Source organism: Notolabrus celidotus, chromosome 6 (assembly GCF_009762535.1).
Source record: "Notolabrus celidotus isolate fNotCel1 chromosome 6, fNotCel1.pri, whole genome shotgun sequence".
NCBI classification, from domain to species: domain Eukaryota; kingdom Metazoa; phylum Chordata; class Actinopteri; order Labriformes; family Labridae; genus Notolabrus; species Notolabrus celidotus.
This window is the reverse complement of record NC_048277.1, coordinates 35,567,503-35,584,779: the sequence shown is the minus strand read 5'-3', so window position 1 is coordinate 35,584,779 and position 17,277 is coordinate 35,567,503. Positions and strand designations below refer to the sequence as shown.

The following is a 17,277-nucleotide window of genomic DNA, read 5'->3' as shown; positions in this document are numbered from 1 at the left end:
GTTGTGACGTAACAAAAACATGGAAGTCTGAAACGGCTCATTTTAGACACGTTTATAGAAAGGTGTAGAAATCAGAACAGGGGCAGAATGGATTCTTTTCATTCTCGGGGGGTTTGTAGACATGCCAGGGAAACATATTTCAGGTAGAGAACCATTAAAAAGTCGATTTCACATGATATGTCACCTTTTAAGGTCGGTATTGCTCCCATTGCAATGGATTCCTCATTGCAGCACAAAGTCCCCCCAACCTGAGCATTTCCATTCAGGTAAAGATAGAGAAAGTGAGCAGGACTGTCGCCTGGATTGCAGGACAGGATGTTGCTCCACTTTTCCCTGTGAGAGATGTTTGGGGTCCAGTAGCTCCTCAGGCTGCTCTCACATCTGGGCCCGCTAACTGTCATTATGTCCTAACTCTCAAGACCAGCCTGAGACCACACTAACGTTTTTACCACAGTGTCAACAGGCAGAGGGGGAATAGTTCGGACTACTTTCTGTGGATTGATTTGATAGGACATGTGATCAAGTTGACCCTGGTGTCTCTCTTGCATTCTGGAATGAATCTCTGTCAATCAATCAATCAATCAATCTTTATTTGCATAGCGCCAAATCACAACAAATGTTATCTCAAGACGCTTTTACAAACAGAGCAGGTCTAGACCACTCTGTGTCAAATTATGAACAGAGACCCAACTTCAAGACAGGGTAAGACTCAGTCTGACCCCACCTTAATCCATCATGAGCATTGCACATCGCAGTATTTAGCTAGTTACAGCGGCGAGGAAAAACTTCCTTTAACAGGCAGAAAACTCCAGCAGGACCAGGCTCATGTTAGACACACATCTGCTGAGACCGAGATGGGTCTGGAAAGACAGATAGAGGAGAGTAAGAGAGAGAGGTGATAGTGATGAGACGAGTCGTAGAAGCTGTTGCCGCTAGAGTCCAGCACGTCCGTATCAGCTGGAGTCTGGAACGTCCGCAGTGGCAGCTAAAAGGAACCTACGAGACAAGGGAGCTCAGGGACTCCAGAAAGGTCTATGGTTAGTAACTTTCGATGGGACAGGTGGAGTTAAAGTAAGTGATGGGGGGGGTTGGGGGGAAGGGGTTGAGATAGGATCCCAGTGTGTCAGTTCCCCCAACGGTCTAAGCCTATAGCAGCATAACTAAGAGCTGGTCCAAGCCTGATCCAGCTCTAACTATAAGCTTTATCAAAAAGGAAAGTTTGAAGCCTACTCTTGAAAGTAGAGAGGGTGTCTGCCTCCCGGACCCTGACTGGTAGATGATTCCAAAGGAGAGGGGCCTGATAACTGAAGGCTCTACCTCCCATACTAATTGATGTGAACCATTCCGTTCCATTCTATTCTATTCTTTCTTTCTGCGGATGGTTTTGAAATGACGTGTATAAAGCTTAAAGCTTTACATCTGCTGTTAAGTAAAAAAACCTTTGTCAGGGCGCTGGTGGCCTAGCGGTCTAAGCGCCCCACGTTTAGAGGCTACAGTCCTTGTCGCAGAGGTCTCCGGTTCGATTCCCGGCCGGTCAACCATTTCCTGCATGTCTTCCCCCACTCTCTACTCCCCACATTTCCTGTCTCTCTTCAGCTGTCCTATCCAATAAAGGCAAAAAGGCCAAAAAATATAACTTAACCCCCCACCCCCCCCAAAAAAACCCCAACCTTTTTCAGAAAAAGCATCAAAAAAGAGAAACTTTTCTGTAAACTTCCCCGTTGAAAGTGTTCTACCCATCAGCGCGGTGCATGCTGACTCACCAGACTTTATTCTGGAGTCGTCAGAGCTCCTCTGCAGGTAAACAGCACACCTTACATGGAGCTCTGCGTTCGTAGTGTCAGCATCAAGGAGGCTATTTTAACCAGGGGGGCTTTTTTGAGAGGGAGCTCCTTTAATGATATGGCTGTTATGTAAGTCTCTCATGGCTGGAGAGCGAGCAGAGGAAGGTAAAGTAGTGCCTCGCTTGTCCTTGGAAATAAAAATGTATGATAAAACAGAAAAGTTTGGATTAAGTGGAACACATTTTTACAGCTGCACCGTGTGCTTTTAGCTGATGCTGTGATTCAGCTGCACTCTCCTGTTAGAAACAGTGAGCAGCAGCAAAATAATGTGAAATATAAAACAAGAAACAGGGTAAAAGCAGGGCAGACGCTTTGTATTCAACAACAGCAAGGACTTGTTTTTTAACTTCTAGCTAACGTTTCACCTTTATCATGAACAAACAATTATTTAAGAAACATTTATTGTCAGAATTTCGGATAGCACAAGAACACTACTGTACAGAGAAAGCCACATACTGACACACATCTCTTATTTGTACAGTCAAAAAGTCAGAAAGTTTGGAAACACCTTCTGATTCAAGGATTTCTATTTATTCTAATTATTGTAAACACTGTAGATTAATACTGACGACATCACAACTATGAAAGAACATATATGGAATTATTTAATGAACAAAAAAGTGTTAAACAAAGCAGAATATGTTTTATATTTTAGATTCTGTAAAGTAGCCCCCTTTTTCCTTCATGACAGCTTTGCACACTCTTGGTATTCTCTCAGTCTGCTTCATGAAGTGGTCTCCTGGAATGGTTTCTAATGAACATGAGCCTTGTCAAGAGTTCATTTGTAGAATGACTTGCCTTCTTAATGTGTTTGAGACCATCAGTTGTGTTGTTCAGAGGTAGAGTTAGTACACAATGGATAGTCCTATTTGACTACTGTTGTAATCCAGATTATGGCAAAACCAGATTATTTCATAGTTTTGATGTCTTCAGTATTAATCTACAATGTTGAAAATAATTAAAATAAATAAAAAACATTGAATGAGAAGGTGTGTCCGAACTTTTGACTGGTAGTGTAGTTGCCAAAGAATCACCTCAGTATGTTTTGAAGTGGAGGAGACAAGCAAAGCCAATCCCTAACCAGCCAAGTTGAATCTTCATGTGGGTTTACAGCGCTGTAAACATGCTGTGTTAGATGTAGCATGACATAAACTGCCTTGGTTTTGTAGCTCTGACCACTTGGCTGAAGTCTTGATTGTGATTTTTACCTGGGGCTGTCACTCTTTTTGGAAGTTTCTTGGATGCATTCCTAACTACAGTTGAAACCATTCACTTAAAACTTTTTAAATTGTGTTTTATTTACTGTTTGTTATTTAAACTCTGTTTATTTTTAATGTTGTAAGGTGACCTTGAGTGCCAAGAAAGGCGCCTATAAATAAAATGCATTATTATTATTATTATTATTATTATTATTATTATTATTATTATTATTAATAAACCAAGAGTTTACATACACTGTATAAAAACAGACATAACCTTTTTTTTCTCACTGTCTGACATCAAATCAGACTTATCTTTTTTTGTTTTAGGTCAGTTAGGATTGCCAAAATTATTTCTATTTGCTAAATGTCAGAATAATGACAGAGAGAATTGATTAGAGATTTTAGTATTACTTTCTTCAAAGTCAAAAGTTTACATACATTTCCCTAGTATTTGGTTGCATTGCCTTTAAACTGTATGACTTGGGTCAAACGTTTTGGGTAACCTTCCACAAGCCTCTTACAATAGTTTGCATCCTCATCGCCATTCTTATCTTTATCATGTTGGGGTCTATTAGCTGTTGTGGACTGATGATTAAACATTTTGCAATAAACATTTCACATATAACACAATATCAACACAAACCAGGAAAAACACACAGCAAACACAAAACATTTAATAAACACTTCAACTGCATTCAGAGTGTCTTCTGAATTCAAGGAAATTTTAATTATTTAATTTTGTTTTCAGTTGCTGTACTTTTATGTGGCCGGTTATGCTCGATCTACTTTCTCTCTCTCTTGGTTGACTTATGTAACTTAATGCACATAAGTAAGTAGTGTTGGGACTTATTATTTATTTAAATAGGAGGGATTTATACCAAAATTCGACCCCCTTTTTTTGCTCTGAAGTCCGTAACTTTGCAGAGTCTTATTGTCCCGCCGAACACAGAATCACAACTGGTCTTGTCTTAACGAGATGAACCCTCTAATCATTCGATTCACCTCAGAACTTTTCCCAAGGGTTAAGACTCACAGATTGAATATTTTCTGTGTCGAGTCGCAGCCCAAAGCTGGCTCAGACCTCTTGACTACCCCCGCAGGGTGCCCGATGCCCAACATCTAAAAATTTGTATACTCCATTTTATTCCATAACGCCTTAACTTAAAAAAAATATCTACATACAGCAATTACCAATTCACTACTGTCACTATGTGTCAAGTTTAGAATTCTAAATCCCAATTACAGTTTCTTCTAGATCTTGTCAGACTCAGACATGGTAAAGCAAATAAAAGTTTGCACTTACCAGTCTTTGTCGTTAAGATCCTGTTTGTGACGCCAATTTGTTGCTGAATTCCATCACACTAATCTCTGATAAATTATCTTTGACAGTATTCTGACATTTAGCAAATAGAAATAATTTTGGCAATCCTAACTGACTTAAAAGAAAAAAGTTTAGTCTGATTTGATGTCAGACAGTGAGAAAAAAAAGGTTATGTCTCTTTTTACAGTGTATGTAAACTTCTGGTTTCAACTGTATATGACTTGATTGAAGCAAAACTCCAAATTATAAATGCAAGATCCAAAATGAATCCATGATACAGTTGTATTTTCATTTCATCCAGCTCTCCTGCAGCTGCATCGACACATCATACCATGAGAATAAGAAAAACACAGGGAGCAGTAAATGGAGGCAGAGATGTGAGCTACACCGTGAAAAAAGCTCTTTTATTACCAGTGTTTAAGGGCATTGTTAAAAGGCTGCTATATAAAGCTTTTAGTGCTGCTTTCAACATTTTTCCTTTCACCTCCGAGGTCAGCGTTGCCTCAGCTCCTCTTAAATGACACCATCACGTCTATTATATGTTGTGCTATTCTGAACCCAGCTGCGGGATGAAATCACAGCCGCTGATAAACATCTTCTCAGGACACCGACGCGCTCTTCTCCATTCAAACTGCGCGAGCACTCAGATGGAGATTTATCAGTTTCCCCTGAGAGCTGCTGCTGCTGCACAGTATCAGCTGAGACATAAACAAGTCTTTGTTTGAATATCCACGGTCGATATCTGGATTCACTGCGAGAGGATTCGAGGTGACTGTGTCCTCAGCACTCATAAATACCTCTTTAAGATTAAACAGTGTGAGGAAGTGAGCGGGATTAATGGGCTGCACATATTGATTTCATCTCATAATGACACGTTGAATTCTGCATGCATCCATTACTTCTCACAGATCTGTGTAAATGAGACATGTCTCCCCGCTGTCATCATGACAAAGTTCACTTTCTTTGATTTATGATCTCATGTCACATGTTTACGAAGGTACAGGAGGTGTGAGAGTGTGTTGTCCTTCACAGATTCACACCTGTAAGTTATAGATAATCACTATTCTCTGGAGAGAGGTGTGAAAGCAGCGTCGAACAGAGACCTCTGCTCTTAATGAAGTGGATTCATGTTCATGTAGAAATGATGTTAATGGGGTTTAAATCCTGTTAGCATAAATTCCTGCTAACGTACAAATTTATGTCACTACTTCCTGCAAATGTAATGCAAATATTTTAATCTAATCCACTTACAGGATTCACCTGAGAGCCTCTCATACATATTTATACTCATTTAACACACATTCAGTGTAACAGATAATACAGACGGACAGGGTTTAACTGTTTGTTTTCTTTTGTGTTTATTTATTTATTCATGTTGTTAAATTTAAGGTATGAAAACAAAGATTATGAAAAAGTGCCGAGCCTCATTATAAAAGTTTTTTGCTTGATTGGTTTGACATGGTAGGAAGCTGTTTATAAAGTTCAACAACAACCACAACAACTAAATATACAGTATGATTACAACACCACACATCAACACAAAAGAAAAAACATAACAACTCAAAACAATAATAAAAATCACAGCAATAATATTGACAAAACAAAATACCATAATAACAACAACACAATGACAATATAATAAAAACACAACATTAACAAACCAACAACAACAATTCAACAACACAACAGGAACATAAAAACACAAACTACAACACAACATCATAGTTCCATCATAAACGACACAACACAAAAGTACAGCTTCAACCACAGCCTTTACACAAAGCAAACAAAGACAACCCATTACAACAACTGAACAGTAGTAACAACAATTACAAACACAACCACAACAACATAGCATAACAACACATCAACAGAACCATTACTGCAACGACAAACACAAGCTCACCTGTAACAGAACTACAGAACATGTGACGACAACAAAATAACAACAACAAATGCACTTCAAGTACATCTTTAACTCCTACAACAACACAATAAAGTAACGACCAATCATAACGACAGCTACAACTCAACCCACAACATCAACAGCAACGCAAAAACACCAACTACCACAAAACAGCAACACAGTTACAAAGAAAAATCAACACAAGAAGCATAAATACAAAAACAATACAACAAAAACACATGAACTAAGACCACACACTCAACAGTAACTACACACACACACACACACACACACACACACACACACACACTACAACCACTATTACACTACAGTAGCATCACATACTTTACACTACAAACTCTATTACACAGCAGCAACAAGCGTTAAAACAAACAGCATATAACCTACAACAACTATTACAAAATAAGACACAATCAGACACAATCAGAAAAAAGGCCCAGCAGAGGATGTACTTCCTGCGTCAGCTCAGGAAGTTCAACCTGCCCCAGGAGCTGCTGATCATGTTCTACACCTCCATCATCCAGTCTGTTCTGTGCACCTCCATCACTGTCTGGTTTGGCTCTGCAACCAAACTAGACAAACACAGACTGCAGCGGACAATAAGGACTGCAGAAAAAATCATCGGTGTCGACCTGCCCCCCATCCAGGACTTGTACCGGTCCCGGGCCAGGAAACGGGCAGGTAGCATCACCGCTGACCCCTCACACCCTGGACACAAATTCTTCAAACTCCTCCCCTCCAGCAGGCGCTACAGATCACTGTGCGCCAAAACAACCCGCCATAAGAACAGTTTCTTCCCCCAGGCTGTCACTCTGATGAACACTAAACCATAACAGTGTCATACCTGTCAGATAAATACTCTCTGTAAATATACATGTAGATATACAATGCAACAATTCTCAAAGCAGAATTCCATATTTCTATTTTTTGTACTATTTAACTACTATTTTATAATGTAAAAACTACCTCTGCAACTCACCACTGCACTTTATCATATTATTTTAGCCTGTACGTATTAGTCAAGCCTATTTGTTGTTTCTTTGTATTTATAGCTAATGTTATTATATTTTTATTTTATTTTTTATTGTAGTTCTTATTCTTATTCCTATTCTGCCTTGTACAAAGAGAGCACAGTTTACTAAAGTCAAATTCCTTGTGTGTTCAAGCATACTTAACTCAGAATAAAGCTGATTCTGATTCTGATAACAACAACACAACAAAGACAATACATAACAACAACAACAAATACTTTACACTACAAACTCTATGACACAGCAGCAACAAGTGTTAAAACAAACAACCACATATAACCTACAACAACTATTACAACACAACAAAGACAATAAATAACAACAACACAACCACATTTATACAGCAACAACACAAAACAACAGTCATAAGAATGTCTACCAACAAAACCAGAATGACACAAAATCAACATCTAAAACAACAACTGTGCATTAAACCACAACAACACAACAACAACAACAGCAGCATGTTAGAACCACATTTAAAACCACATCAAGCAGAACTTAACTTATAAAAAACAACAGCAACCACAACTGCAATTACAACTACATCTTTACTTGTGTAGTGCCTGACAATGAAACACACAGTTTTTGTGCTTTAAACAACAATAAATAAACCAACCAGGGAAAGTTGTAAAAAGTTAAGTGTTAAATGTGTTCTCCAGGATCGTTGTTAGAGTGGATTGTGGTGCGGTGAACAGGAGTTCCTCAGGCAGGTCGTTTCCCAGCCGGTGAGCTCTAACAGTAAACACTCGGTCTCCTTTAGTTTTAAGCAGACGGACGAACAGTCAACAAGTTCCTGCCTGAGGACCTCAGTCTGCTCACTGATTGGTTCAGGGACACAACAGTTCAGATAAATATTCAGCCTTCACTTCTGACTCGGGGGGGCCCGTCGGTACAATCTGTTTTCACTTTCCATGCTACAACTGATCGATTGTAATTCCATCCTGTTCAGACAATTATTAATTCCCCGAGCGCGTCAGTCGGGGCCACAGGGCGGCCTCTTCTGTGGAAACGTGGAGCGTATCCCTCTGAGAGGAATACTACTGGATTATTTAGTCCTGTAATACACACCCTGACAGCATGACTAACACCCTCTCCCTGCAGCTCTGTGCTGCTCTCCTTCCTCCGGGATTGGGAGCAAAGGTTCTTCATGCTCTTCAGCACCCTTTTTTACATTTTCACTCTGTGGAGATTTTTTACGCCCGGCTGTCAAACATTCATGTGTCAATGTGAGAACAGTCTGCTGAGGGCCACTGAAGGTGATTCGTCAGGGATTATGAAAGCTATAAATTCTTTTGCATTAGGCCCTTTGCGTTTCTGCCTGCAGCGGTGGGAGTTTTGATATCGTGCAGCTGTGGAAGGAGAGGGCCAGACTCCTCCAAACCAGAGCAGGACAGACATGAACACATCTGGTGCTGTCAGCTTAGAGAAGGTATTTCAGGTATGAGAAAACTTGAACAAAAGCCCTGTTACAAGTTTAAATCATGCTACCTGACACACTTTCTCTTGCACATTCCTGCTATCTGACTTTGTTTGATCAGGATTCTGATATTGATGAAATGGACAAACTGAATATGAGAGATCAAATTAAGGCCAAAGCAGCAGTGCCTTTAATGTGCATCGTCATTACTCTGCAGGGGATGCTAACAGCTCTGGTTGCAAAACAAGAGTTCAGTTAGATCAAAGTCTTTAAGTGTGCTCAGATCAAGAAGGACTCTCCAGTGAAAGCATGTTTTTTTCAGTTGGCTTTAGTTATTGTAGTTTATTTTACATCATGCAACACACTCCACTCATCCTATTAACCCACACACTGATTTATAATAATAATAATAATAATAATTGATAAGACTTATATAGTGATTTTGTAGGTACCAAAAAATGCTTAACATAAAGTGCAAATAAATTAGATAAATAAATAGTAACAATCATGATGATAATACTACTAATAATAACTATTATTATTATTGTTATTATAATTATTATTAAGATATTAATAGCATTAGCATATCACATTAATATTATTAGCAATATTACTATTATATATAATACTAATAATAGTATATTAATTAAAATAACAATCATGGTAATAATAATATTTTATAATAATAATAATAATTGTTATTATAATAATAGTAATAGTCATAGTAATTATATATTTTTTACATCAAATTAAATTTGAATAAATAAAATACAAATAACAGAGAGTAGGGGAAGGAGTAGAATTATAATTGTTATTATCAAAATATTAATAATATTAGCATATAACATTAATAGTATTGTTAATATTAACATTAAATATATGTATAATAGTATATTAATAGAAATAACAATAATGATAACAATATAAGTAATAATAGGATAATAATAATAATAATAACAATAATAATAATAATAATAATAATAATAATAATATTATAATACTATTATTACTTATATTATTATAGTTATAGTTATTATATATTTTTTAAACTCAATAAAAATAAAATAAATAACATGCAAATAACAGAGATGTGGATGGAGTAGAGGTAACGTGTTGTAGGCTGTTTTGGATAGGTAGATTTGTTGGTTGATTTACTGACACCTCATTTTCTCTGTAAATCTTGAGTTCTTTGCACTTTCTTTTCTCAATAAATTTTCTTTTGTTTAGCTGACCCTTCTTATGTAATGTCTTGTGAGCCGGGTCATTACAATCAGTGATAGTAATAATGGTTGTAGTAAAGAAGTGTCTCTGCTGACCCATCAGGATGAGCTGAGAAGAAGTCAGATAACATGTTATCTGCTGTGTTACGGTCTCACACTGTGAGCCAAGAACAGAATGCTGCCGTGTCCACCCGGTCTCCTGGGACGTCTTGTAGTCCTGTAGGATTTGATCTTCTGCCACAGGGAGCAGGAGTCTGTGGAGCATGAGTAATGTGAGCGGCTGCTGCTGCTGAATGGAAAACAGTGTTACTACCTATTGATTGTTGTTAGAGACGGGACGCGCTCTGAACACACATACTGTGTGTGTTTGCCGAGTGTGTGTGGTGTTTCTCTTGGTGACTGTGAAGCGGCTCTGCGGGAGTTTGTTGGCCTTCTTCTTTCAGCTGATTCTTGGACAAACTGCAGCACTGAAGCAGCTTCTACATGTTCATGAGTCTGTTGTTGTTCCTGCAGGGAAGACACACATTTATACATGCTGTGTTATTGAATGAGCAGAGTAGCTACTAGTTTACCTGACATATGTTTGCATCTAAAACTCATCTAAATGAATTATTTTCCATCATGGCGGCAACAAGAGCAGTGGCTTAACTACAGCATTAATGCTGACAGCCCTTATATAACATATTATAACATGATGTGATATATTATAAGATAACATAACATAACATAATACTTTATTGATCCCCAGGGGGAAAGTAGGTTGTAGCAGCAAAACAGACATAGTAGCAAGTGGTACAAGAATAGGGGTTAAAAAAAAAGAATAAACTAAAGAGAGTACAATAAAGAAAAAAATAAAACAAAGAAACATAAAGAAAAAAAAATTAGAATAGAAATGTATCTAAAAAAATAAAAATAAAAAAAGATGATAAAAATATTTAAGAATAAAAATGAAAATATGAAATAAATAAAATAGTTTAAAAAAAATACTCAGTCTTCTTTAGATTAAAGAGAGTGCAAATAAATGAAAAATAAAATAAATTACAATAAAAATGTATTTTAAAACTAAATTAAAAATAAAACAATGAATAAAAAAATTACAATAAAAATGTATTTAAAAACTAAATTAAAAATAAAACAATGAATAAAAAAATTACAATAAAAATGTATTTAAAAAATAAATTAAAAATAAAACAATGAATAAAAAATTACAATGAAATGTATTTAAAAAATAAATTAAAAATAAAACAATTAATCAAAAAATACTGAATAATAAAAATAAAAATGTTAAATAAATTAAAAATAAATACTCAGTCTTCTTTAGATCAAACAGAGTACAAATAAAGAAAAATAGAACAAAGTAACATAAATAAAAAATATAAAATAAATTAAAATAGAAATTGATTTAAAAAAAAATAATACAAAAAATATATATATTAAATACATCAAAAATAAATAGTCTTCTTTAGATTATCCAGTTTGTAGGTAATCAGAACAATCTCTTTCCTCTTCTCCTGTTATTTCATTTTGACTGTTGAATAAAGTTTCCCTTGTTCATTCTGTTTGAGTGTGTTCTTTTTATTTCAGATTAAAACCTGACTCAACCCAATAAGGTCTCCATTAATCTGAGTTAAAATGTTCAAACCTAATAACAAACCGCAACATACCTCAGTGCTCATTGTCAACTCTCTGCTGTGAAGCATTCAACCTCTTTACACACAAACACACACACACACACACTCTCACATTGTGACCCTCCACCCCACCCGCTGTTGTTTACGCTGTCAAAAGCTTTGCACTCTGACTGAGGCTTAGACTGAGCCTGTACCCGACGGAGGCCCAGGCCTGCACTGTCCAGCGTTTTGTGCTGATCCCAACATTTTGTGTCCCACACTGGCTGAGGACTGGCAGGCTGGGATTGGGTGGTGTGAGCGATAGGGTGGGGTAGGGGTGGGCATCCTGCAGCCACCCCTCACATTCAACACGGTGCTGGGAAAGTCAGGGCTGTCAGGGTGGAGAGGTTGGCGCTCCCTAAGCCTGCTGCTCCTCTGGGGAATGATCGGCTCGTGTCGGCTGTACTTGTGAACGCAGCATGAAAATCCAAAGCGATGTCCTCACGGTGTTTACAGTGACTAATTTAGTCTCCTCTCTCTCCCCTGTGTCCCTTCAGTCATAACCAGAGGACCACGTCGTTTCGGCATCCTGTGAGCGGACAGATCTCTCCGGAGAACATGGATTTTATCCTTCATGAACAGTGAGTCTTTGACTTCCTTCACCTTTCTACTGCTCTGTCAATACATGTGATGAAACTTTATCTCTGTTTGAAATGAAAGGATGGATATTGTGTTGTTTGGATCAAGTCACTTTCTGCAGCTGTGTTTGAGTTTTTAAAGCTCTGAGATGATGTGGATTATGTTCCTCTTTTCACCTGTGAGCTGTTCGTCTTTAAGGAGGTGAACTGATGATGAAAAATGAAAGATTTTAACACAATCCTCTCCTGCTTTTGTGGTGATAGCCGTTTTGTGGTTTCTTGTTCCATCACTCTAAACTTGACCTTCGATTTGACACTGACTTTAAAATCATCCTTCCAACGCCTTAAAGTTACCATGTGACTGTTTCAGGTATAGTGCTTCGCTCTCATCTGTCATCAAAACCCACGCACTGCGATAACAGCCAGCTGGCTAGCCCACAACTATAGCCTGCTAACCACCAAGTCTTCTTCTGTTTGCTCCTGCTGGTTCTTCTTTGTGTGTCTTCTGTTTTACTGCGGGTGGAAACCAGTGAAAAGAACCACTAGCGCCCCCTACTATGAACCAATTAGTTACATGGTATTATTGTATGCTCATTTTTAGCACGATACCAACATTTCATTTATCTGAAAAGATGGTTATCATCATAGGCTGTAAATAAAAATGGACAGCGTTGCTCCGCCTCTTCCCGTTGTACAGTTCTGAAGCCAAAAAAACCCTCTCCTGGGCGCCGCCATTGTGCAGCCAGAGCCTGTGAAGCCACTGTAATAAGCTCCACCCTACAGCGTAACGTCACAAGACGCTGTGTGTCCTTTAAAGTTTCACTCCACGGCGGCTGTGAATCAAAGGAAACAGGAAGTAAAACCCCGTTTTTTAAACTCTAATAACTAACGAAAAAGAAACGTTTCAGGAAAAAGAGGCCTTGGACACAAAACACTCAAATACTAACTACATATAACCACAGCATACGGACGGGAGAAACATTTGTACCACATGTATTTATTTTTTAAAGTTTGACTGCTCCCCCATTCAAATGAATGGGGGAGACAGATTTTTTGACCTATACTGCAGCCAGCCACCAGGGGGCAGACACACTGCTGAAAGCCTCACCACCAGCCACCGGAACCTCTCCCTTGGTTATCATCAATACCGGTTATTGCAAAAGTCTTATTTCAGAGTAGTTGCAACTCAATGCGACAAAAATGTAGCTGTTAAAGTTGCATTAAGAGATTTAGCTGGTTGGTATTTGAAGCTGCAGTCATGCTTGAAGTGTTATTGCCTTGTGAAATCCCAGATAACAACACTTAAAAGCTCTGAGCACACTTGTTTACCTTCACTTGGCAGCCCTTTGTGCGTTATCCCTTTAAGAGATGTGATGAGTTCAGGTGCTTCCTCAGAGTAGTTCAGGAGCAGATTGTGTTGCACTCAGAGGATTTTCCTTTGGTTGAAAACATCCTGACACCAAAATCTCACCACGACAGAGACTATCAAAAGTTTCAGTTTCAAGAGATGTGACTTTTTATTTTTCTGGCTGCACCAGATTACGATGAGAGGTGACTTTTCTCTAAACGTTTCCTGACACGGTAAGAAATCCTCACCGGGAGCTTTGTGCTGCTCCAGTTGGAAAGCTTTTTAGAAACTTTTTCAGAAAGAAATAACCCCACATCTCGCTCCTGGCTTCTTTTTATTTCTTTTTTTTTTTCTACCAACGTGTTTTTGGTGAGCGAAACTCAAAAATCCAGACAAATCTAAGACACTGCTCACATTCCTTCACTTGTTTTGTTGACTGCTGTAGTCGACTGACTCTATCTTCAAGTGTTTTTGTGTATTCATACTTTTCCTTCAGTTATTCAGCTATTCAAAGTCACCTGCTCATCCCCCAGGAGGTGACGCTGGATGTGATATTGAATGCATTCTTTAGCAGCGCTCATGCTGCTGTTGAATATTTGTCTTGAGGAATGAAAGGGTCAGAGCTGAGATAAAAAGTCTATAAACCCTGAACTACTACATACTTTTCTTTAAAGGTGACATATCATGCAAAATGGACTTTTTAATGGTTCTCTACCTGAAATATGTGTCCCTGTCTACAAACCCCCCGAGAATGAAAAAAATCCATTCTGCCCCTGTTCTGATTTCTCCACCTTTCTGTAAATGTGTGCTGAAACCAGCCGTTTCAGACTTCCGTGTTTTTGTTACGTAACAACAATATCCGGTCTGTAACAGGAAGTCAGAGCTCGGAGCTTGTTCAGCCCATAGACTGTATAAAATACAACTCAACCCCCCCCTCTGTTTTTCATTCCCTGCACACATGTGTGCTAACAAGGAGCTTAGGAGGGAGGCATGCTAGTTGTAGGCTGTCTCAATAAACACAAAGGTCGGTTTTACTCCCCACGTCTGCAGATTTGAAGATCTAGTGGATGATTTTTATTTGTCATGGATAAGTGCTAGCGCTAGTTAGCATAGCCACATAGCTACATGTCGTAGCTGTAGCTGTGTACAAAGACACACGTCGACATACTGACAAATAAAACAACAAGTAACACAGAATCTGTGACCAATCCTTTAGAAAGGTCCTGCTGCCTTTCTGGCAGAGGTCGGTTTTACTCCCCACGTCTGCAGATTTGAAGATCTAGTGGATGATTTTTATTTATCATGGATAAGTGCTAGCGCTAGTTAGCATAGCCACATAGCTACATGTTCGTAGCTGTGTACCAAGACACACGTCGACATACTGACAAATAAAACAACAAGAAACACTAAATCTGTGACCAATCCTTCAGAAAGGTCCTGCTGCAGGCGCCTCTCCGTCAGGATCAGATTCTGGATCAGATTCAGAGGGTTGAAGTAACGTGATCTCTGAGCAGCCGTGTATATTCAGCCAACATGTAAACATTAGATCAACGTGCTGGACAGCCGAGGCCACACCCACTTCCTGAGGGGGCGTGGTCTGAGAGAAAACAGACTGTTCTGAGGAGGGCTGAAGAAGAGGGGTTTTCAGGCAGACCAAAATCTGATTTCAAAGTGTTTTTTTGAGCATAAACTTTAAAGACATGTTTTGGGGACCTCTTAGACCAAAATATGTTGATGAAAACAGCGTGATATGTCACCTTTAACCTTCAGTGTTCAAATCTTGCAGCTTTTGTCGTCGTATGACACTTTAATTTTTCGGTCACAGTAGAATAACAGCTGATCTGCTGTTGTGTGTTTTGATGAATAGAAAGGTCGAGCTCTGTTCTGTGGCTCAGACTCAGGCTTTGAAAGGATGACTCAGGTTTTCTGTTTGAGAAGAGGCCTCACAGAGATGATTGACGTCATGATGTTTGGTGGAAGTGTTCCTACCTTTTGTTTTTAAAATCAAAACCCACAATGTTGACAAAGGAGTCCCACAAGGATCAACATTAGGACGCTTTGCTTTTCTTTGTCAGGATAACCGACTCTTCTTATTTCATTGTTTTGCTTGAAATGAACTCTGCTCAGACGTTTTAAAAAGTTGTCTTGTTGTTTCATGCCTTTAAATTTAAGCCAACGTCTGATTCTAAAAACATCTTTATGTTACTTTTTCTTCCTCCTCTGTGAGGTAAAGGCTTCTTTTGTTTTAAGACCTTTAAGAAGTTTGAACCCTCCTCACACTTTGAACACAAACCTCTTGGCGAGACCCTTGAAGAAGTTTCCACTTTGGTGAAAAGCACTGAAATGTTCCTTTTGTACCTCTGCTTCTCTCCCACACTTCAAACTCTGTTAAAGGATGGTTTCGCTCTTGATGAAGAATGACTCATTATTCTTTTGCTTCAGTAGGTTTCTCTTTGAAAGTCATGAAGTTCTTCTAACATCTTCATTTTTAAAGTCCAGTTTTAAGTGCATTGATTGAACACTCGTATCGACAGACAAACTGGATCAGTGATATGTTTGACATTAAAAATAGATCTTTTGTTAAGAAATACACAAGCAGGACAAAATCAGCAAACAGATAAGAGGTCGAGCTTTGTCCACAGGGGGCGCCAAAATCAACACAACACCTAAGTTCCTCACAGGAGCTTAAAGAGGAGAGACTATGTGGGTCTACTAGAGACCAATAACATTTATACACATCATATCTGATGTAGAAGTAATGCAGTCTCAGCAGATGTGTGTCTAACATGAGTCTGGTCCCGCTGGAGGTTTCTGCCTGTTAAAGGAAGTTTGTCCTTGCCACTGTAACTTGCTAAATGCTGCAAAGTGCTCTGCTCATGGTGGATTAAGATGAGATCAGACTGAGTCCTGTCTGTAAGATGGGACTGGATCAATCAATCAATCAATCAATCAATCAATCAATCAATCAATCAATCATTATTTGTAAAGTGCCAAATCACAACAAACGTTATCTCAAGACGCTTTTACAAACAGAGCAGGTCTAGACCACTCTGTCAAACTATTGACTGCACCCAACATCAAGGCAGGATAAGACTCAGCCTTACCCTGTCTTGATCCATCATGAGCATTGCACCTCACAGTATTTAGCAAGTTACAGTGGCGAGGAAAAACTTCCTTCAACAAGCAGAAACCTCCAGCAGGACCAGACTCATGATAGACAGCCATCTGCCTGGACCGAGTTGGGTCTGGAAAGAGGGAGGAGAATAAGAGAGAGAGGGAGCTGTGATAGTGATGAGACGAGTAGTAGTAGCTGTTGCAGCTGGAGTCCAGCACCTCTGTATCAGCTGAAGTCTGGAGTTCCTGAGCAATGAGGAACCAGCACAGACATGAGGACGTTAACCTGCAAGGAGGACTGAAGGCTGGTGGTGCTAGCTCTGCTAACTTTAGGCACACTCAGTAATTCAACACCTGCAGGCTCTGTGGACCAGTGTTCAGCCTTGTTATGTTAATTGTGCTCAGTGTTTGTGTTTTCTGAGAGTTGCATTGTCTTTAAACCAGTCAGCTGATCAAAAATTAACATTTCTGTCTAACAACAAGGAAATGAGTCTCTTTGAACGTCAAAAATCAATCAATCAATCTTTATTTGTATAGCGCCAAATCACAACGAATGTTATCTCAAGACGCTTTTACAAACAGAGGATGTCTAGACCACACTA

General features: G+C 38.8%; 1 protein-coding gene across 1 annotated transcript in view; it reads left to right on the top strand.

Moving 5' to 3' along the window:
* Window positions 1-17,277, top strand: part of LOC117814264 (pleckstrin homology domain-containing family A member 7-like) — a 289,372-nt gene that overhangs the window by 124,667 nt on the left and 147,428 nt on the right. Inside the window, exon 4 of the mRNA XM_034685487.1 lies at window positions 12,133-12,216. Within this exon, the coding sequence (XP_034541378.1) occupies window positions 12,133-12,216 (84 nt within the window). The remainder of the gene's footprint in view (window positions 1-12,132; window positions 12,217-17,277) is intronic.